The 24,124-nt window shown below is 42.3% G+C and overlaps 1 protein-coding gene across 1 annotated transcript in view; it reads right to left on the bottom strand.

Annotated features, from left to right (window-relative positions):
* LOC120054194 (membrane-associated guanylate kinase, WW and PDZ domain-containing protein 2-like) overlaps positions 1–24,124 on the bottom strand; it is a 285,181-nt gene that overhangs the window by 162,796 nt on the left and 98,261 nt on the right. Inside the window, exons 3-4 of the mRNA XM_039001646.1 lie at positions 23,251–23,370; positions 7,493–7,717 (exon numbers count right to left, since the gene is read on the bottom strand). Coding sequence (XP_038857574.1) covers positions 7,493–7,717; positions 23,251–23,370 — 345 coding nt within the window. The remainder of the gene's footprint in view (positions 1–7,492; positions 7,718–23,250; positions 23,371–24,124) is intronic.

Here is a 24,124-nt window from a genome sequence, read left to right as displayed (position 1 = left end):
CCGTGCAGGTGTTTGTACACATGCATAGACACACACACTCATTCAAATGCACACAGGTGCACATACACGGACACACACACACACACACATGTAAATAGTGCCATACATGCACACAAACCTATTCAGTTGGCCTTACTGTTATGATTTTTGTTGTCCATTATATCTTTAGTTTTTTTTGCATTGTTGTTTTCTGTTTCCATTTATCTTTCACTTTTGTTCATTTTCTTGGGTATTGGGGGGGTGGAATGATTATTATAATATTTTTTTTCTCTTATTTTCTCAGGGGGGGGGGGATCTTGGAGGGCTGGTAGCCTGGCGGGTGGGAGCTTGGGCCGGTGGCTGTTGGATTGCTGGTTCGGGTCCCCGTTTTTGACCTTGTGGGAGATCTGTTGACATGTCCTTGAGCAGGGCGTTGACCCTGGTTGCTTCTGTGTGTCACTCTGGATGGGAATCTGTTAGACGACTAATGTGATGTAGTTGTTGAGCGGCTTCACTGTAAGTATATTGTATGTTTTAAATATCCAATACTTTTTTTTCCAAAATAAATAAATAAAAACGCACTGTAGGTCCCACTCACCGCAGTCACTGTGACGACAGCTGCTTGTCTCTGATTCATTTTGCGCCTCTTGCAAGTCCTGTAAGTGACAACATGTAAAATACACTTAATAAAAACTTTATAAATATGTTTATGAACATAATATCAACTTTGCACAGCAATATAACAACTGTGTCAGTCCTATCAAAAGATGAGTACTCACATTTTGTGGCCCAGTGAAGTATTTTTGTGAACTCCATCTCTCAGTCGTTCTTCTGTGTTAGTAGCATAATTAGACTAATTCGTAACGAAAATCACTCCCTTAGCTTTAGATAGCTAGCTAGCTTCACCTTTTTTGTCCCTTTAAGTAGAAACATAAGGGTGACGTAGCTAAAAATGATTTTAATTCTGCAGTCAACGAGTCACCACGGCGACAAGCGGAAAGTAGGAGAGAGACATAGCTAGCTATGTCGAAAAAAATGTCATTTCTAAAGTCAGTCATACAGTCACCAGGACGAGAAACTGAAAGTACAATGAGACGATGATAGGTGAGTTAACAACAGATATGTATTCCCATGATTTCACATTAAATCCACATGAAATGGAAAGATACTCTCAGAAGACTGCTGACGTTACACATGTCTGCATGGCTAACACGCCAGCAAATGTTTCTAAGAATTGGCACAAACTAACGTTAGCTAACGTTCTGGTCTAATCATGTAAAGATAGTGAGAACTATGTTTCACTCCTTCAGCATGGACCGAAAGCTCTCTGTTGTGCGGTGGAGTGAGGGGGGCACTCAAGGGAGGTACAGCTAGGTCAAGACAGATGCTATAAGGTGATACAATGACAGCAAACTCAATGACCAGGGGAATCCTGTACTGACTATCCCACCATAATTGAGTGGAGTCGGGATGAATCCGCCAGGAAGGTGGCCCCATTCTATAGCAATGTAATTTTTGTCCGCAGTAAGTAGAAAACTTCTGCTTCAGATATGCATGGTTTTAAGTTATACCGTTTGACACTGCTATTGTAGTCTGTATGTCTTTCACAGAGTGGAGCAACAGAGACACCCATTTCCAGGGCAAAGCTTCCCCCAGCATTTATGAGAATATAGCTGGCTAAAGTAATAAGACAAGATTTAAAGTTAACAAGGATATAGAATATTCCAATGGTAACAGGTTAGGTAATAACATGATGTGAACCACCACCCATACCCACAATATATTTGGTCAGGCACAAAAATAAGAGTTCCATTGCATGGGTGTTGATGGAGGTTAATAGATGGAGATTAATGGAGGTTAATCGACATTTTTGCAACTGTTTTTCATAGAGGGTGTGGCAGGTAGCCTGGCAGGTAGGAGCGTTGGGCCAGTAACAGAAAGGTTGCTGGATTGAATCCCGAGCCGACTAGGTAAAAATCTGTCATTCTGCCCCAGAGCAAAGCAGTTAACCCCCAACAACAACTGCTCCCCGGATGCCGATGTCGTGGATGTAGATTAAGGCAGCCTTCAGCACCTCACCGATTCAGAGGGGTTGGGTAAAATGTGGAAGACACATTTAAGTTGAATTTATTCAGTTGTACAACTGACTAGGTTTCCCCCTGTCCCTCATATTAGTCAATCCTCCACGCTACAGTTATGCCAGGCATTTAGATTGGGAAAGAATTGGCTTAAGCCTAACCCATGACCCTAACTCTGGTAAATGTCTTCTTCTACCTTGTATTTGTTTCAGACAACTGATTCCACACAACAAGCAAGCTTAATTCACTCGCCAGTGATAACGATGTCCAACCCCAGGCTCTTAAGCAGAGCAAGAGGGCATCCTGTTCCAACCCCAAAAATTAGGAGAAGAGTCAGACGACTCAACTGACATAGATTACCCGACCCCTTTGCAGCCAAAGGTACGGCTCATTTACGTTGTATTTTCGCTACAAAACTGTCCCTCCTGTGTTCAATGAACAGTGATTGTCAGCATTTGTCATTCACCCATATTGTCATTCATACGATACCCAGAAGTCAAAGGTGACAATGAAGACATCAGCGGAAGAGTTCCTAAAACAGTACCAGTCATCAGACGGCATTAAGCTCACAAACAGAGTTGACAAATTGGAACAGGAGATCTCCTAACTTAAACAGGAGAACGTTGAACTGAAACAGCAGCATGACACATGGAAGGAGATGGTTCTTCAAGGTAATACTGAGCAATAGTCTTGACTCTTATCCACTGGGCTGAACAGAGGCAAAAACCAGCGTCTGTGCCGCTTAACTGTGATTTTTTAAATAGGCTGCCCCCTTATTCAGTATTGAAAGCTAACTGATATCATGACTACTAATAATGTTTTACCCCTAGGACCCCCCACAACACCTTGTTCCTCACAAACATGTGTTGTTTGTATGGACCCACTTGATGTCTGTGTGATGCTACAAACCAGTCAGTCCTTTAATTTTTAACATCAATGTCCACCCATATATCTCCATTGTAGTAATGCTTGTGTGAGGCATGTTTGCCAGTGTCGATAAATGAGCTGAACCAGGTTGGCTGTTTCGTCTTATATTCACAGAAACTATAAGGTTTTCACATCTGCAGTAGCACTCCTCTGAAATATGTTATTTCACTACTAAACTTATTTTCAATCTAATCAATATGTTATACATGTAAACTCATGCGTTTATTTTCAGCAAACTTAACACGTGTAAATATTTGTATGAACATAAGATTCAACAACTGAGACATAAACTGAACAAGTTCCACAGACATGTGACTAACGGAAATTGAATAATGTGTCCCTGAACAAATAGGGGGTCAAAATCAAGAGTAACAGTCAGTATCTGGTGTGGCCACCAGCTGTATTAAGTACTGCAGTGCATCTCCTCCTCATGGACTACACCAGATTTGCCAGTTCTTGCTGTGAGATATTACCCCACTCTTCCACTAAGGCACCTGCAAGTTTGCGAACATTTCTGGGGGGAATGGCCCTAGCCCTCACCCTCAGATCCAACAGGTCCCAGACGTGCTCAATGGGATTGAGATCCGGGCTCTTCGCTGGCCATGGCAGAACACTGACATTCCTGTCTTGCAGGAAATCACGCACAGAACGAGCAGTATGGCTGGTGGCATTGTCATGCTGGAGGGTCATGTCAGGATGAGCCTGCAGGAAGGGTACCACATGAGGGAGGAGGATGTCTTCCCTCTAACGCACAGCGTTGAGATTGTCTGCAATGACAACAAGCTCAGTCCGATGATGCTGTGACACACCGCCCCAGACCATGACGGACCCTCCACCACCAAATCGATCCCACTCCAGAGTACAGGCCTTGGTGTAACGCTCATTCCTTCGACGATAAACGCCAATCCGACCATTACCCTTGGTGAGACAAAAATGCGACTCGTCAGTGAAGAGCACTTTTTGCCAGTCCTATCTGGTCCAGCGACGGTGGGTTTGTGCCCATAGGCAACAGGTCTGGTGAGGACCTGCCTTACAACAGGCCTACACGCCCTCAGTCCAGCCTCTCAGCCTTTTGCGGACAGTCTGAGCACTGATAGAGGGGATTGTGCGTTCCTGGTGTAACTCGGGCAGTTGTTGTTGCCATCCTGCGCCTGTCCTGCAGGTGTGATGTTCGGATGTACCAATCCTGTGCAGGTGTTGTTACACGTGGTCTGCCACTGCGACGACGATCAGCTGTCTGTCCTGTCTCCCTGTAGCGCTGTCTTAGGCGTCTCACAGTACGGACATTGCAATGTATTGCCCTGGCCACATCTGCAGTCCTCATGCCTCCTTGCAGCATGCCTAAGGCAAGTTCACGCAGATGAGCAGGGACCCTGGGCATCTTTCTTTTGGTGTTTTTCAGAGTCAGTAGAAAGGCCCCTTTTAGTGTCCTAAGTTTTCATAACTGTGACCTTAATTGCCTACTGTCTGTAAGCTGTTTGTGTCTTAATGACCGTTCCACAGGTGCATGTTCATTAATTGTTCATGGTTCATTGAACAAGCATGGGAAACAGTGTTTATACCCTTTACAATGAAGATCTGTGAAGTTATTTGGATTTTTACGAATTATCTTTGAAAGACAGGGTCCTGAAAAAGGGACGTCTCTTTTTTTGCTGAGTTTAGATGTGCCTGGGCTCCTCATATATGTGAGGAAACTAGGTAAAATGGCTTCTCTTGCACTACCTAGCCCTTCCCTCCACAGCCGTGCGTCTGGCTCTGCACAACCCAGCTATGCTCTCTCCAACCCTGCGTCTGGCTCTGTACAACCCGAGCTCCGTCCCACTCCAGTCCTGCGTCTGCCCCCACCCCCTTTTCTCCGGTTCCTGTGACTGATTCAGATCAGGTAATCGGCGTTAAAGGGACATTAATCTATTTTCACACATTCAAACTATTTTTATTCTATTGAATATGTTATTTGATGAAAATAAAATTAATCCAGGGACAGAGGTGTTTGTTTACAAGCTGGCCTGGGCCTATGCTATAAATGCCAACTCTGCCTCATCCTTTGTATGGACATTGATCACGGCTGTCTATCCCGTGGAGGTCTTGCTGGTGAGCAACCTCCGGGGGATGTCAAAGTGGAGTGGACCACACCGTCAGCCGCTAGAGAAAACAAAGCTCGACGCCATCTACAGTAAATTTAAAAACAAATCAAAATGCTAACAGGAATATAGGCCTTTGTACATTTACTTACTTTCATCCTTTATTGTAAGTGTTTACTTAATTTCCTTTTCCCCTTTTATAGCATAGGGACTACTCTCCAGAAGTGGCCAAACACCCTTCCATTTAACTTCGGCTCAGCTATCAACACAAAAATCTCTGAGCTGCGTTCCATGTCCAAGAATAAGGAGCAGAATGTAATCTTAATGGACATTTTTGAATAGAGAACAGAATGGACATTATGGAAAGATCATGTAAATCGTTAAACTTAAATTGTTTCATTATACAAAAGATTAAACTTCACATTCTAATCATAATTCAAGATTACTGTTCTGTTCCATAGTACAACAGAAAGTTAAGCTAAGTTAAATGAAGCAACCCAGGACACCCAAAAGTATGCCTTCTGCTGTTTGCCTCTATAGGATATACCGTAGAATGTTAAAATAACTGTCAGTGAAAATCTCACTTTAAAAGTTGATATTCTGTCAACTCATACCTAAATGATGTTTTTGACTCATCCTATTCTCGTATTTGTGGGGAAAGCATAAATTGGAAAAAATGGAAATATCTATATATCTATATCTATATATTTTTTTTAATTGTCTATTTCCTCATAGAAGACGATGATGAGCTAGCCAATCATCAGTCTACTTGCATTAATATTTTTTATGACCGGTATATGCCCTCACCATTCTGTTGTTGGGGTACGCCACAACTTTACAACACAGAAAAGCTGCTATTTAACATACTGAATTAAAAAAATTGGGGGGGGAACTAAAACTATTTTACTCATATTGTAATTAATTATAGGTCATATTTCAATCAAATCTGGAAACACTGGACCGTTACTTTGAACATGGCCTCCATACAGTAGGCCTATTTCTCAATCTAGCTGTATTTTGGAAGGCACTATACTGCACTTGTGGAAATATTTCAGGGAAATATTTACCAAAGGCTATCATGCTTGTTGGGCACATATTGTAAAAAAAAATTATTAAAGATTTCCAGCACTGTGTAGACACGGTATGAGTGATCGTTTGGCATCATTGTCAGGGAATCGTAATCTGTTAATTAAAATGTTCTACTTAACAGGTTGCCAGATAATTCATCATGCTTTTTCTTATAACAGACCAGTTAAGGATTAATTTGACTCTTAAATTGTGTCATGCAGAATTTATACATGGATAAATAAACAGTATTATAAATTTTTTATAAAATGCATGTGTTTTCTAACCGTGGAAAGTGAAATAAAATTTAAAAAACTGAAATAAAACATTATATACAAATTAGCATATACTTTTGATTATGATGTATATACAACTTATACACGAAACTCAAAAGTAACAATTACATTTTATAAAAAAATATATAACAAATATACAGTACCTGTCGAAAGTTTGGACACCTACTCAATCCAGGGTTTTTCTTCATTTTTACTATTTTCTACATTGTAGAATGTATATGGTGTTTATACTTGCGTACTATCGTTTGTACAGATGAACGTGGTACCTTCAGGTGTTTGGAAATTGCTCCCAAGGATGAACCAGACCTCCAATTGGCTCAAATGATGTCAGAAGCTTCTAAAGCCATGACAACATTTTCTGGAATTTCCCAAGCTGTTTAAAGGCACAGTCAACTTAGTGTATGTAAACTTCTGACCCACTGGAATTGTGATACAGTGAATTATAAGTGAAATAATCTGTCTGTAAACATTTGTTGGGAAAATTACTTGTGTCATGCACAAAGTAGATATCCTAACCGACTTGCCGAAACTATAGTTTGTTAACAAGAAATTTGTAGAGTGGTTGAAAAATGAGTTTTAATGACTCCAACCTAATTGTATGTAAACTTCAGACTTCAAATGTATATATATATATATATATATATATTTGTGTGAATAAAGCATCTGAATACTTATGTAAAACCTGTTTTTGCTTTGTCATTATGGGGTATTGTGTGTAGATTGATGAGGGGAAAAGACAATTTTATAATTTTTTTAATAAGACTAAAGTAACAAAATTGGAAAAAATCAAGGTGTCTGAATACTTTCCGAATGCACTGTAAGTTAACAAATATACCAATGACATATAAAGCCAAAAACGCAAAATCTTACCTAGTGACTTTTTAGATTACTTATTAGATGTTTGTACAAATACTTTTCTGCCATACAAGATTATTATTTGATTTTCATGATTTCTTTTCATATAGGTATTTGGCTGCCACTGTATGTTTGTGTGATTAGTGAAATTAAGAATAGGACTAGAGTCTAGGGGTCGTTTTTGGACAGAGCTCAGTTAAACGTTCCTCACCTGGCGTGATGGCCACGCCATTCTCGTTGACCACGGGAGGGCTGCAGTCCTCCTCCTCAGGCAGCTCCAGGCTGGCTCGCTGCTCCATGTTGCTAACTGACTGGTTCCTCTTCCTCTTGCCCTGGGCGCTGGGCCAGGCTCCGGGCAGCAGCGCCTCACTCACATTCAAGGGAGGGGCCGCCGGACTGGGCTCGGCTGGGGGCTTTGGAGTACCGTACAAGTTCTCTGGAGAAGGGAAAACAAACGCACATTGAGGTAGCGAGGTGCAGGCCAGTGGAACTCAAAACACAGAAATAGAGGTTGCCGCACACTATTGCTCCACCGATCCAATACATTTATTAATCGACAGGGCACATCAAAATCAAATCAAATCACTTTTTATTTGTCACATGCGCCGAATACAACAGGTGTAGTAGACCTTACCGTGAAATGCTTAGTTACAAGTCTTTAACCAACAATGCAGTTCAAGAAATAGAGTAAATAAAATATTTACTAAATAAACTTAAGTTAAAAAAAAATCTAATCAATCAAAAAGTAACACAAGAAATGTACATAACAATAACAAGGCTATATACAGGGGGTACCGGTACAAAGTCAATGTGCGGGGGTACAGATTAATCGAGGTAATTTGCAAAGTGACTATGCATAGATAATAATCCAAGAGGGGGGAGGGGTGATTACTGGCCATTTGATTAGTTTAGTTGTTCAGCAGTCTTATGGCCTTTTTGGACCTAGACTTGGGTGACTGGAGTCTTTGACAATTTTTTGGGCCTTCGTCTGACACTGGTTAGTATATAGGTCCTGGATGAGAGAGATAGAGAGAGCGTGGGGTAACTCTGTGCCACACAACAGGGCTCTGTTCAGAGTTTAAAGCTGAGGGTGATGGAGAGAGCTCAAGTGAGGAGATGAGAGATTCAGCATGGACGAGCACAGTTACCTTTGACTGACATGCAACAGTACATGTCAAAACATACAGAACTCAGTCATACAAGGTCGATTTTTTTTTACTCACGATATTCAACTTTCGAAGCACAATAAGGCATTGCTATGGTGATGTGTATGTTATCTGTACATGAAATCTTCCTCTGTCAGGGGAAATACATTTTATGATTAAATATTGAGAGCGAGCCAGAGGCAGAGACGTCTTATGTCATTATCTCTTCAATATGAGAGAGAGAAAGAGAGAGAATGAGCAAGAGAAGGAGAGAAATTGAAAAATAAAGACGTAGGAAGAGGGAAAGAGATCAGAGAGAGTAAGAGAGAGAGACAGATTAAACACAGAAAAGCACAGGCGTAGCAGTTGCATTTGACTCCTTTTATCCAAGCAGGAGGAGCCTTTAATTGCAGGCTGTGAGAAAGCCTTCTGTCTCCCTCCACACACACACACACACACACACACACACACACACACACACACACACACACACACACACACACACACACACACACACACACACACACACACATGCACACACTGACCTGCAAACACATACACTCACTCACACACACCAAATGCCCTGAGTTTGAGATAAAGCTTCATACTGTACATCCCTTCACATATACATCTCTCTAACCTGTCTGTATAAGTATAAGCAGTGTAGTGGTGGAGCATCCTACATATTCCTTCCACGTAACAGATCTTCAAATGTGACAGACGTCACACACTGCCACTTCCTCCCTAAGCAGCTCTTAACCTGATTTGAACTCGAGACTAGGGCTGTTGCGGTGACCGTATTACCCCACACTGGCAGTCATGAGTCATAACCGCAGTCAAATTCCACGTGACCATTGAGTCACGGTACACTCCTCTTACGCACTCTGGACATGTGTTGGTAGTCCCCAATTTTATAACGACCATCAGGTCGCTAATTGCCTGGTACTCAGCGCTCTATTGTCCCTCTAACCACTCTGACAACAATGCAAATGCCTTTGTAAATCACATCAAAAACTTGTCATCAAAACAGTGTCATGTTTTTTAAGCTCACCTTGATGATTGATCAATTTGAAGAAAGAAGTTCAACCACTGAGTGGAAAACATGGTCGTTGTTGATGTTGTAGCAAAGCCAAACACAAGGAAATGGACAGCACTTTCTAAGGTGATGATTAATTCAAAACACCCATCCCATATTCGAGCTTATGCATAGGTTTACATATGAGCCCAAGCCCATTAAAAAAGCAATTTAAATAATGATTGCGCCATTATACAATACATAGCCTAATAGCCTACCACTTAGGCATGGCACAATATTATAATTTTTTTAAAACATAATCTTTGGTACATAATTGGTCTAGCCTATATACTCCAAAAGTAAATACATTCTAGTAATCGCCTTTGAGTGTGGACTGTATTATTATGCAAACTGGATGGACTGTTATCTTACGCTCCAAACTTTTATCCATGAGTCTGGGAGAGAACATATAGGCCTTGGCAAAGCTGTTTGTTCATTGACTGTGCAGGGCGGCTTACAGAGTTAGCCTACAATTACAGTGAATTTGTATTGGATTTCGTAATAGGGCATTTTATATATTTCCATAATAAATAGGCTGACACATTACCTTTGGAAACAGAATATCGCACCACCAAGCGTTTCCATCTCCTCTCGCTCCTTCATTCCTTTCTCAAGGGCACAGAGAGAGCATGGTGTTCTTTTAAGCCAGACATTTCTATATCCATTCCCGTGTGAATGCAGAGTTTTGATGGTTGCCAATAAAAAGAGGAGGTTCCCAGTTGCTACTATATTTATTTCTCAGCTGTTAATATTAAGCACATGCTCTACTTTAAAACCGGAATAGCCTACCCGGCATGATTGAAAAACGAACTGCGGAAAACGACCTCCATTCGCTATTCATCTTTTTTTCCGCCTGCCCCTGTTCCTGCCCATTTCATAATGGGTCATTCTAGATTGAATCTAATTGAAAATGTTAGTAAAGACAAGATTCAATTGAGAATAGCCTGATGGGTGAAAATATGATCATTTGATAAAAGAACAGCGTGTAGAGCCTGAGGCAAGGAACAGAGCGCAAGCTTTTTTTGTGACTTTCTCAAATCTTCAATAGCCTGTAGTCGCATCATGCAGCCCATATGTTTTTATTTCTAAGACATTCTCAGGGTTTGTATCAACACAACCAAAGTTGCCAAATAAGTCTCAATCTAGCGTAGAGGACCTGTTTTAAATGATAACTTTTACAAAATAGCCACTTCGTAGGCACACCCGCTCCGGAATGGGAAAAATATCCTTTCTATTTCAATAAGCTAAGTTAAATTATATTCTTCTTACTATAAAACCATGTAAATCAAATAATGGCACGGGACTTATAAGCATATCTTGTCTGCTAAATTAACTAGCCTACCGCCTAAGGCATGGTGCATAGGCAGATAACATAAGCCGACTCATATTCTGTTCTTCTGAAATACATTTTCCTCATATCATCATGTTTCTTTAGACCTGCTAAAAATAAATTACGGATTTATTGTGATGGTGTATATTAAATGGATTTAATTGTAAAAAATTATGTAGATGCTCCAAATGAGCACATCAGCTGCTTTTATGTGCCTTGAGATGCTAAACCTGTTCATGGTAATAAACTGTCAATTACCGTGAGGATGGCAGTCATTTACATAACAGTTAGATGGCGCCGACAGAGATGGTCGCCTTGCTTCAGGTCCTTAGGAAACTATGCAGCTATTTGTTTTTTTATGTATTATTTCTTACATTGTTAGTCCAGAAAATCTAAAGTGTTATTACATACAGCCGGGAAGAACTATTGTAAATAAAAGCGATGTCAACTTACCAACATTACAACCAGGAATACGTCTTTCCCGAAGCGGATTCTTTGTTCGGACCTCCACCCGGGACATGTGATCTTATTCCAGAGGCCGACCCAAAACAACGTGGTCGCTGCAGGAGAGGCAGACGGAGCGGTCTACTAGTCAGACACAATAGGCGAGCACACCATCCACCGCTTCCGAGCATATTACTTGCCAATGCCCAATCTCTAGATAACAAGGTGGACGAAGGGTTAGATTGTAACATTCTCTGTTTCACGGAAACATGGCTCACTTGGAATATGTTGTCAGAGTCGGTACAGCCACCCGGTTTCTTCATGCATCGCGTCGACAGAAACAAACATCTCTCTGGTAAGAAGAAGGGCGAGAGTGTATGCCTTATGATTAACGACTCATTGTGTAATCACAACAACATACAAGAACTCAAGTCCTTCTGTTCACCTGACCTAGAATTCCTTACAATCAAATGCAGACCACATAATCTTCCAAGAGAATTCTCTTTGATTATAGTCACAGTCGTGTATATTCCCCCCCAAGCAGATACTTCGTCTGCCCTGAAAGAACTTCCCTGGACTCTAAGGAAACTGGAAACCATACATCTTGAAGCTGAATTTTTTGTAGCTGGGGATTTTAACAAAGCTAACCTGAGAACAAGACTTTCTAAATTCTATCAGCATATCGAATGTGCGACACGAGCTGGTAGCATTCTGGATCATTGCTACTCTAACTTCCGCGATGCATACAAAGCTCTCCCCCTGCACTCCCTTCGGCAAATCTGACCACGATTCCATTTTGTTGCTCCCAGCCTATAAACAGAAACTGGTCACGCCCATGCTCAGGTCTATCCAACGCTGGTCTGACCAATCAGATTCCACGCTTCAAGATTGCTTTGATCACGTGGACTGGGATATGTTCCGGATAGCCTCAGACAATAACATTGATGTATACACTGACTCAGTGAGCAAGTTTATTATCAAGTGCATCGGATATGTTGTACCCACTGTGACTATTAAAACCTTTCCTAACCAGAAACCGTGGATTGATGGCAGCATTCGCAAAAAACTGAAAGCGCGAACCACCGCTTTTAATCATGTCAAGGCGACTGGAAACATGACCGAAAACAAACAGTGCAGCTATTCCCTCCGCAAGGCAATCAAACAAGCAAAGCGTCAGTATAGAGACAAAGTAGAGTCGCAATTCAAAGGCTCATACACGAGACGTATGTGGCAGGGTCTAGAGTCAATCAATCACGGACTACAAAAAGGAAACCAGCCCTGTCGCGGATCGACATCTTGCTCCCAGAGAAACTAAACAAATTCTTTGCTCGCTTTGAGGACAATAGAGTACCACTGACATGGCCCACTACCAAAGCCTGTGGGCTCTCCTTCTCCGTGGCCAACGTGAGTAAAACATTTAAACGTGTTAGCCCTCGCAAGGCAGCCGGCCCAGACTTCATCCCTAGTCGCATCCTCAGAGCATGCGCAGAGCAGCTAGCTGGTGTGTTTACAGACATACTCAATCAATCCCTATCCCAGTCTGCTGCCCCCACATGCTTCAAGATGGCCACCATTGTTCCTGTTCCCAAGAAAGCTAAGGTAACTGAACTAAATAACTACCGCCCCGTAGCACTAAATTCTGTCATCATGAAGTGCTTTGAGAGACTAGTCAAGGATCATATCACCTCCACCCTACCTGACACCCTAGACCCACTCCAATTTGCATACCACCCCAATAGGTCCACTGATGATGCAATCGCCATCACACTGCCCTATCCCATCTGGACAAGAGGAATATCTATGTAAGAATGCTGTTCATTGAATTGACTACAGCTCAGCATTTAACACCATAGTACCCTCCAAACTCGTCATTAAGCTCGAGACCCTGACCTGTTCAACTGGGTCCTGGACTTTCTGACGGAACAGGTGGTGAAGGTAGGAAACAACATCTCCACACCACTGATCCTCAACACAGGGGCCCCACAAGGCTGCGTTATCAGCCCTCTCCTGTACTCCCTGTTTACCCATGACTGCATTGCCATGCACAACTCAATCATCAAGTTTGCAGAAAAAACTACAGTGGTAGGCTTGATTACCAACAACGACGAGACGGCATACAGGAGGTGAGGGTCCTCGGAGTGTGGTGTCAGAAAAATAGCCTCTCACTCAATGTCAACAAAACAAAGGAGATGATCGTGGACTTCAGGAAACAGCAGAGGGAGCACACCCCATCCACATCAACAGGACAGTAGTGGAAAAGGTGGAAAGTTTTAAGTTCCTTGGCATACACATCACGGAAAAACTAAAATGGTCCACACAGACACAGAAGGCAGCGCCTCTTCAACCTCAGGAGGCTGAAGATATTTGGCTTGTCACCTAAAACACTCTCAAACTTTTACAGATGCACAATCGAGAGCATCCCGTCGGGCTGTGTCCCCGCCTGGTAAGGCAACTGCACTGCCCTCAACCGCAAGGCTCTCCAGAGGGTGGTGTGGTGTGCACAACACATCACCATGGGCAAACTAACTGCTCTCCAGGACACCTACAGCACCCGATGTCACAGGAAGGCCAAAAAGATCATCAAGGACAACAACCACCCGAGCCACTGCCTGTTCACCCCACTATCATCCAGAAGGAGAGGTCAGTACAGGTGCATCAAAGCTGGGACCGAGAGACTGAAAGCAGCTTCTATCTCAAGGCCATCAGACTTAAACAGCCATCACTAACATAGAGAGGCTGCTGCCAACATTCAGAATCAAATCTCTGGCCACTTTAATTAATTGACTTAATAAAGGTATCACTAGTCACTTCAAATAACGCCACTTTAATAATGTTTACATATTCTAAACTCAGCAAAAAAGAAACGTCCCTTTTTCAGACAGGTCTTTCAAAGATAATTTGTAAAAATCCAAATAACTTCACAGATCTTCATTGTAAAGGGTTTAAACACTGTTTCCCATGCTTGTTCAATGAACCATAAACAATTAATGAACATGCACCTGTGGAACGGTCGTTAAGACACTAACAGCTTACAGACGGTAGGCAATTAAGGTCACAGTTATGAAAACTTAGGACACTAAAAGAGGCCTTTCTACTGACTCTGAAAAACACCAAAAGAAAGATGCCCAGGGTCCCTGCTCATCTGCGTGAACGTGCCTTAGGCATGCTGCAAGGAGGCATGAGGACTGCAGATGTGGCCAGGGCAATAAATTGCAATGTCCGTACTGTGAGGCGCCTAAGACAGCACTACATTGAGACAGGATGGACAGCTGATCGTCCTCGCAATGGCAGACCACGTGTAACACCACCTGCACAGGATTGGTACATCCGAACATCACACCTGCGGGACAGGCACAGGATGGCAACAACAACTGCCCGAGTTACACCAGGAACGCACAATCCCTCTATCAGTGCTCAGACTGTCAGCAATAGTCTGAGAGAGGCTGGACTGATGGCTTGTAGGCCTGTTGTAAGGCAGGTCCTCATGAGACATCACAGGCAACAACGTCGCCTATGGGCACAAACCGACCGTCGATGGACCGGACAGGACAGGCAAAAAAATGCTCTTCACTGATGAATCACGTTTTTTTCTCACCAGGAGTGATGGTCGGATTCACGTTTATCGTCGAAGGAATGAGCGTTACACCGAGGCCTGTACTCTGGAGCGGATCGATATGGAGATGGAGGGCCCGTCATGGTCTGGGGCGGTGTGTCACAGCATCATCGGACTGAGCTTGTTGTCATTGCAGACTATCTCAACGCTGTGCGTTAGAGGGAAGACATCCTCCTCCCTCATGTGGTACCCTTCCTGCAGGCTCATCCTGACATGACTCTCCAGCATGACAATGCCACCAGCCATACTGTTCGTTCTGTGCGTGATTTCCTGCAAGACAGGAATGTCAGTGTTCTGCCATGGCCAGCGAAGAGCCGGGATCAAAATCCCACTGAGCACGTCTGGGACCTGTTGGATTGGAGGGTGAGGGCTAGGGCTAGGGCCATTCCCCCCAGAACTTGCAGGTGCCTTGGTGGAAGAATGGGGTAACATCTCACAGCAAGAACTGGCAAATCTGGTGCAGTCCATGAGGAGGAGATGCACCTCAGTACTAAATGCAGCTGGTGGCCACACCAGATACTGACTGTTACTTTTGATTTTGACCCCCTCCCTTTGTTCAGGGACACATTATTCAATTTGTGTTAGTCACATGTATATGGAACTTGTTCAATTTATTTCTCAGTTTTTGAATCTTGTTATGTTCATACAAATATGTACACATGTTAAAACCTCTACCGCTTCTCTCTACCGGATCCGGGATCATCCTCATCAAAAAAGCTAACTAGCATAGCCTAGCCTAACGCGACAGGGATATCATATAATATAATTTCATGAAATCACAAGTCCAATACAGCAAATGAAAGATAAACATCTTGTGAATCCAGCCATCATTTCCGATTTTTAAAATGTTTTACAGCGAAAACACAATATGTATTTATATTAGCTCACCACAATAGCCAAACACACAACGCCATGTTTTCACCATTTATTCACCGCCAACATAGCTTTCACAAAACCCACAAATAGAGATAAAATTAATCACTAACCTTGAACAACTTCATCAGATGACAGTCTTATAACATCATGTTATACAATACATTTATGTTTTGTTCGAAAATGTGCATATTTAGAGGTATTAATCGTAGTTTTACATTGCAGCCACCGTCACAAACAGCACCAAAACAGCCAGAATAATTACAGAGAGCAACGTGAAATACATAAATACTCATCATAAAACATTTATGAAAAATACATGTTGTGCAGCAAATGAAAGATAAACATATTGTGAATCCAGCCAATATTTCCGATTTTTTAAGTGTTTTACAGCGAAAACACAATATATATTTATATTAGCTCACCACAATAGCCAAACACACAACGCCATTTATTCACCGCCAACATAGCTTTCACAAAACCCACAAATAGAGATAAAATGAATCACTAACCTTGAACAACTTCATCAGATGACAGTCTTATAACATCATGTTATACAATACATTTATGTTTTGTTCGAAAATGTGCATATTTAGAGGTACAAATCCTGGTTTTACATTGTGAATACGTAGCCATGATGCACCAAATTGTCCGGAGATATTTTGGACAGTCACGTAATCTAACCAAAGAACTCATCATAAACTTTACTAAAAAATACATTTTGTACAGCAAATGAAAGATACACTGGTTCTTAATGCAACCGCTGTGTTAGATTTTTTAAAATAACTTTAGTACAACATACAGCATGCAATATTGTGAGACAGCGCCCAACAATTCTCCGCCTTTTTGGAGCCAACATAAACCACAAAAATACGAAATAACATCATAAATATTCTCTTACCTTTGTTGATCTTCCATCAGAATGTTGTGCAAGGAGTCCTAGTTCCAGAATAAATCGTTGTTTTGTTTTAGAATGTCCATTTCTTCTGTCGAATTAGCAACTTTGGCTAGCCATGTGGAGGGCACATGTCCAAGAAATCTTTGCGCATGGAACTAAAAATTCCAAAAGTCCCAATAAACCCCGAATAAACTGGTCAAACTCGGTTGAAAAATCCTACTTTATGATATTTTTCTCATATGTATCCAATAAAATCAGAGCCGGAGCATTTCGTTGTGTATACCGAACGCATTTCAGAAGACAATGTGAGGTTCCCTGGTGCACAGTTGAATACTGACAAAAGAGCGGACCTGTCACTCCAAAAGCTCTCATTCGGTCTCACATCAAGCTAGACACCCCATTCAACATTCTACTGCCTGTTGACATCTAGTGGAAGGCGTATGAAGTGCATACAGATCCATAAATATAAGCCAGTTGAATAGGCAGGCCCTGACACAGAGCCCCAACTTCCTGTTTGGAAGTTTGCTGCCAAATGAGTTCTGTTTTACTCACAGATATAATTCAAACAGTTTTAGAAACTTCAGAGTGTTTTCTATCCAATAGTAATAATAATATGCATATTGTATGATCTAGAACAGAGTACGAGGCAGTTTAATTTGGGCACGATTTTTTCCCAAAGTGAAAATAGCGCCCCCTATTAAGAAGACATTTTAAGTTTGCTGAAAATAAACGCAGTTGACAGTGAGAGGAAGTCTATTTTTTTGCCAAGTTTACATGTCTCATCTCATATGTACAGGTATAGTCGGAAGTTTACATACACCTTAGCCAAATTGTCACGCCCTGACCGTAGAGATTTATTTTGGTTTGGTCAGGGTTTGATTTGGGTGGGCATTCTATGTTCATTTTCTATGTTTTGTATTTCTTTGTGTTTGGCCGGGTGTGGTTCTCAGAGGCAGCAGTCTTTCGTTGTCTCTGATTGAGAACCATACTTAGGTAGCTTTTCCCCACCGATGCTTTGTGGGCAGTTGTTTTCTGTTTTTGTGTCTTCACCAGACAGAACTGTTTCGTGTTGTTTCATTTTGTTATTTTGTCTCAGTGTTCAGTTTTTAAAAATAAATAATCATGAACACTTCCGACCGTTACAGAACTACCCACCACCAAAGGACCAAGCAGCGTGGTATGGAGGAGCAGAGGGTTCAGGACTCCTGGACATGGGAGGAGATATTGGACGGTAAGGGACCCTGGAGACCGGCTGGGGAATATCGCCGCCCAAAAAAAGAGCTGGAGGCAGCTAAAGCGGAGAGGCGGCGATATGAGGCAAGGCAGCGCAGCAGGCACGAGAGGCAGCCCCAATTTTCTTTGGGGGGAGGCACACGGGGTGATTGGCGGAGTCAGGCGATAGACCTGAGCCAACTCCCCGTGCTTACCAGAAGCAGCGTGGTACTTAAGCACCAGATCTCCAGTGCTCCCCCACAGCCCGGTTCGACCTGTGCCTGCACTCTGGAGGGCCCGGGCTAAAGTGGGCATTCAGCCTGGAGGAGTGGTGCCAAGGCTGCGCACCAGAGCTCCAGTGCTCCGCCACAGCCCGGTTCATCCGGTGCCTCCTCTACACACCAGGCATCCTGTAGGTCTCCCCAGCCTGGTGGGCCCTGTGGCAGCCCCACGCACCAGGCTGTCTCTGCGTCTCCTCCCTCCAGAGTTTCCCTCCAGTCCGGATCCTCCAGCGTCGCCCTCCAGTCCTGAGCCTCCAGCGATGCCCTCCAGTCCGGAGCCTCCAGTGTCGCCCTTCAGTCCGGAGCTTCCAGAGGCGCCCTTCAGTCCGGAGCTTCCAGAGGCGCCCTCCAGTCCGGAGCTCCCAACAAGGGTCCCCAGTCCGAGGCCCGCTACAACGGTGCCCAGTCCGGCCCCCACAACGAGGGTCCCCAGTCCGGGGCCCGCTACGAGGGCAAGACTCCCCCTTTTCCCTCCAAACATAACGATGGTCATTATGACCAAAACAGTTCTATTTTTGATTCATCAGACCAGAGGACATTTTCCCAAATAGTACGATCTTTGTCCCCATGTGCAATTGCAAGCCGTAGTCTGGCTTTTTTATGGCGGTTTTGGAGCAGTGGCTTTTTCCTTGCTGAGCGGCCTTTCAGGTTATGTCGATATAGGACTAGTTTTACTGTGGATATAGATACTTTTGTACCTGTTTCCTCCAGCATCTTCACAAGGTCCTTTGCTGTTGTTCTGGGATTGATTTGTACTTTTCGCACCAAAGTACGTTCATCTCTAGGAGACAGAACGCGTCTCCTTCTTGAGCGGAATGACGGCTGTGTGGTCCCATGGTGTTTATACTTGCGTTCTATTGTTTGTACAGATGAACGTGGTACCTTCAGGCGTTTGGAAATTGCTCCCAAGGATGAACCAGACTTGTGGAGGTCTACAATTTTTTTCTGAGGTCTTGGCTGATTTCTTTTGGTTTCCAATGATGTCACGCAAAGAGACACTGTGTCTGAAGGTAGGTCTTGAAATACATCCACAGGTACACCTCCAATTGACTCATATTATGTCATTTAGCCTATCAGAAGCTTCTAAAGCCATGACATAATTTTCTGGAATTTTCCAAGCTGTTTAAAGGCACAGTCAACTTAGTGTATGTAAATTTCTGACCCACTGGAATTGTGATACAGTGAATTATAAGTGAAATAATCTGTCTGTAAACAATTGTAGGAAAAATGCACAAAGTAGATGTCCTAACCGACTTGCAAAAACTATAGTTTGTTAACAAGAAATTTGTGGAGTGGTTGAAAAACAAGTTTTAATGACTCCAATTTAGGTGTATGTAATCTTCCGACTTCAACTGAATCTACCTCTTTCACTCCAGTATCCCTGCACATTGTAAATATGGTATTGGAACTGACCCTGAATGGAGCTATTTTTATTTATCATGTATTTTTGTTCTACCTTATGTTATTTTCAGTCCCACATTGATATTGATTACTACATTGTTGGGTTTGGATCTAGCAAGAAATGCATTTCACTGTACTTGTGCACATGGCATTATAGTGTATGTCTTGGGTTTGATGCTATTCAAGGCTGTGCATCTGGATTCAGACCATGGCAGAGATCCACAGATGGACGATCTGGTTGCTCACTTACCCAGTAGCTGTGTGTGTGTGTGTGTATGTGTATGTGTATGTGTATGTGTATGTGTGTGTGTGTGTGTGTGTGTGTGTGTGTGTGTGTGTGTGTGTGTGTGTGTGTGTGTGTGTGTGTGTGTGTGTGTGCGCATCTCTTACAAACAGCAGAGGCCCACTGGGAGAAACCATCTCTTTCTCAGTGGCAGGCAGTGCCTGCGGGCACTTACATCTCAATTTGTAATGCAAATTAAAACACAAGAGAAGGGGGAAGTGCAATCTTCATGGCCGTTGTAATGCTTTTGAATGCATTGCTATCTGATTAAATCCATTTCAAATAGCATTGCTACATGCTTCAAGAATACCACACAGGAGATTTTGGATACTTTGGATGAGACGAAAACAAACCTGTGTATGTTGATAATAAGCTAAAAAGTGAACCATCCGTTCAATCTTTTCTGAATTAGATCCGCTCTTATAGGAGGGCAGTCCTTTCATATTATTATTTTTGGGGACAGGATAGACCAAAGTAAAAAGATGGAAGAGACAGTTTCAGAAAGTGGGCCGGATTCCAACTCACGATGCAGCGGTATATACAGTGCATTCGGAAAGTATTCAGACCCCTTGACTTTTTCCACATTTTGTTACATTATAGCTTTATTATGAAAATGATATATTTCTTAAATTCCTCATCAATCTACACACAATTCCCCAGAATGACAAAGCAAAAACAGGTTTTTATACATTTTATTTAATGTATAAAAAATGAAAAAATGAAATATCACATGTACATAAGTATTCAGACCCTTTACTCACTACTTTGTTGAAGCACCTTTGGCAGTGATTACAGTCTTCTTGGGTATGACGCTACAAGCTTGGCACACCTACAGTACCAGTCAAAAGTTTGGACACACCTACTCATTCCAGGGTTTTTCTTTATTTGTACCATTTTCTACATTGTAGAATAATAGTGAAGACATCAACTATGAAATAACACATATATAATCATTTAGTGACCAAAACAGTGCGAGGTTAAACAAATCAAAATATATTTTATATTTGAGATTCTTCAAAGTAGCCACCCTTTGCCTTGATGACAACTTTGCACACTCTTGGCTTTCTCTCAACCAGCTTCATGAGATAGTCACCTGGAATGCATTTCAATTAACAGGTGTGCCTTGTTAAACCTTAATTTCTTTCCATCTTAATGTGTTTGAGCCAATCAGTTGTGTTGTGACAAGGTAGGGGTGGTATACAGAAGATAGCCCAATTTCCCTATTTGGTAAAAGACCAAGTCCATATTATGGCAAGAACAGCTCAAATAAGCAAAGAGAAATGACAGTCCTACTATCATTACTTTACGACATGAAGGTCAGTCAATCTGGAAAATGTCAAGAACTTTGACAATTTCTTCAAGTGCAGTCGCAAAAACCATCAAGCGCTATGATGAATCATTTAAATCATTTAACATTTTTATACATTTGCTAAAATGCCTAACAACCTGTTTTCGCTTTGTCATTATGGGGTATTGCCTTGTTAAGTTCTAAATGAACCGAGCAAAACTCACAGAGCTTTAACCAAGTTTCTTCACCCATTGGGTCATACAGCTGCATAAGACAAAGTCATATTTCCAACAGTGGTAGTATATATACCCCAATTTGGGTGGAGTCTCCTCCTTCACTCTAAACATTACATCTTTATTACTAGGCAGGAAGTCAAGTGATGCAGGCAACAAACTGTTCCTTCTCCCTTAATGCGACCTGACCTCGATCCCCCGTTTCCTCACTAATCCACAGCTCTCCACCATTATCAGTGACAGCAATCATGTGATTGCCTCTCCTCTACTCAGCACCTCCCAAAGGCCCCTGGGTCCTATCCAACCTTCCCTGACCCCACCATATACATTCCTCCTACAGATACCCATTAACTTCTGGTGTATAAACCAGACTATGGCACTCCTCATGTCTCTAGTATAACTGATGATTAACAATATTTAAAGTTCAGAAATCCGAACCCATCAGCGTGTTGATTGATGAGGGAACATTTATTTACTTCATTTTAGAATAAGGCTGCAAAGTAACAAAATGTGGAAAAAGTCACGGGGTCTGAATACTTTCTGAATGCACTGCATGTGTTCTGGTCTAGCCTAGACCGCTAGACCACCCCAAGCCATAGAGGACCGTCTTAGGACTGTGAATGAAATGCTTATTGAAGTCAAGACAAAAAGCACAGCCATTCTTTGTGACAAAGCAGTTGAGGTCAGTGTTTTGGTTAGTAGGTCTGCACAATATGGGCAGAAAATCGAGCTGCGATTTTTCAAGTAAATATTGCGATTGCAATTTTCCTACGATTAGATAAAACGTACTTGGATGAACTGTTGCAATCATAGAAATAGAATGACAGTGTCAGAGGAAGGCCCTAAAAATTGTCAAAGACACCAGCCACCCTAGTCATAGACTGTTCTCTCTGCTACCGCACGGCAAGCGGTACCGGAGCGCCAAGTCTAGGTCCAAGAGGCTTCTAAACAGTTTCTACCCCCAAGCTATAAGACTCCTGAACATCTAATCAAATGGCTACCCAGACTTTTTGCATTGCCCCCCATCTCTCTTTTACGCCGTTGCTACTCTCTGTTATTATCTATGCATAATCACTTCAATAACTCCTACATTACCTCCCCAATTACCTCGACTAAACGGTGCCCCCGCACATTGACTCTACCGGTACCCCCTGTATATAGCCCCGCTATTGTTACTTTACTGCTGCTCTTTAACTACATGTTTTTAACTTTATTTCTTATTCATATTTTTTTTAACTGCATTGTTGGTTAGGGGCTTGTTAGTAAGCATTTCACTGTAAGGTCTATCTATACCTGTTGTATTCGGCGCATGTGACTAATACAATATGATTTGATTTGATTATTCTAATTCTATGGTTGGTGTTGTTTAGCATAATAACAAATGAAAAAGACAGGTACAGTAGGAGTTTTTGTAACCAGATAGGAACCAAAGTGTTGGTTAGTGTTTCCCAGGAGACCCTAATTACATTTGAATACCGGTAGATGTTAGATTCAGACAGATTTTAGAATATGGTTAGCCTATTCTTCTCTGATTCAGAACATGTCATTATACAAACAACTTGCTGACACCCCACTGGTATCAGCACGTATTAGAGCGAAATTTGGGTAGACATATTTGCCCCCTAGCTCCATTATATTTGCTAGCTAGTTAGTGAGTAGCATTAGCAAATGTTATACTATAATACAGAAAACATGGATTTATATGAAAAATCTCAGAGGGGCTTGATATGTGTAGGTCCTGGGAAGTAGCCGCAACACGACAGACGAAAAACGAGTAAACGATAAAAACATGTTTTTTTTTTTGCTATCTGGATATGTCATTATCGTAATTTAGATTAGAATTCAGTTTTTCGTGTAGTCGTAGCGGATCAGTGTCGTGGTCAGTGAACTTACCTTCATAGGTTCCACTCTCTAGTAGGGCTCCGCTTTGCTCCAGTTCCATAAAGCGCTCCACGCTCACAAAGTTATAGTCCACCCCCGGCACCTCTCCCTCCTTCGGCAGCCTGGTGGTGCCTACAGAGGGAGAAGAAGAGGAAAGGAAGAGTGTTCCTTTATTGTCAATCGTTACAGACACAGAGGAATAGGAGGAGTGAGTATTGAGGGATCGCACGCATCGAGGAGAAGAGTAGGAGACAGAGAGAGAAAGAGAGAAAGAGAGAGAGAAAGAGAGAGAAAGAGAGAAAGAAAAAGAGAGAAAGACAGAAAGAGAGAGAGAGAGAGAGAGAGAAAGAAGAGTCATACTTCTGATAATAATCCAAACCCATTTCATAATTGTATGCTATTGCAACATGGATTGGAAAGCAATAAGAGAGCTTTAAGGCCCCACCCAAGCAGTAGGGTTAAACGGATACATACTTACAAAGATGTGTAGTGGTGAACCAATATATGTGAACGTGAGCCCTTCAAAACGCTAGGCTTGGGTGTATGTTTATAAAAGAAGATAGGATAAGACAAGATGAACTTTTGTTTTTTCAGCTTCCACAGAAATGTGAAAACAACGTATAGAACATTTTGTCAAACGACATTGCTGATTCTCCACGCGCAAATCAATCTGAGGATGTTTGTGGACACACAGACCACTAACAAGCCATGATACACGCACTGCATGCACACATGCACACACACACAGCCAGTCAGCTTATTGTGGAAACAGCATCATTGCAGAAACAGCACATTATTACCAAGCTGCAATTAGCCCTACTCTAAGCACCAGACTCTGGTGTGTGTGTGTGTGTGTGTGTGTGTGTGTGTGTGTGCATCCGTTTAG

This window comes from Salvelinus namaycush, chromosome 9 (assembly GCF_016432855.1).
Source record: "Salvelinus namaycush isolate Seneca chromosome 9, SaNama_1.0, whole genome shotgun sequence".
NCBI lineage: Eukaryota > Metazoa > Chordata > Actinopteri > Salmoniformes > Salmonidae > Salvelinus > Salvelinus namaycush.
The sequence above is the reverse complement of the archived record's forward strand: the minus strand, read 5'-3'. Positions and strand labels throughout refer to the sequence as shown.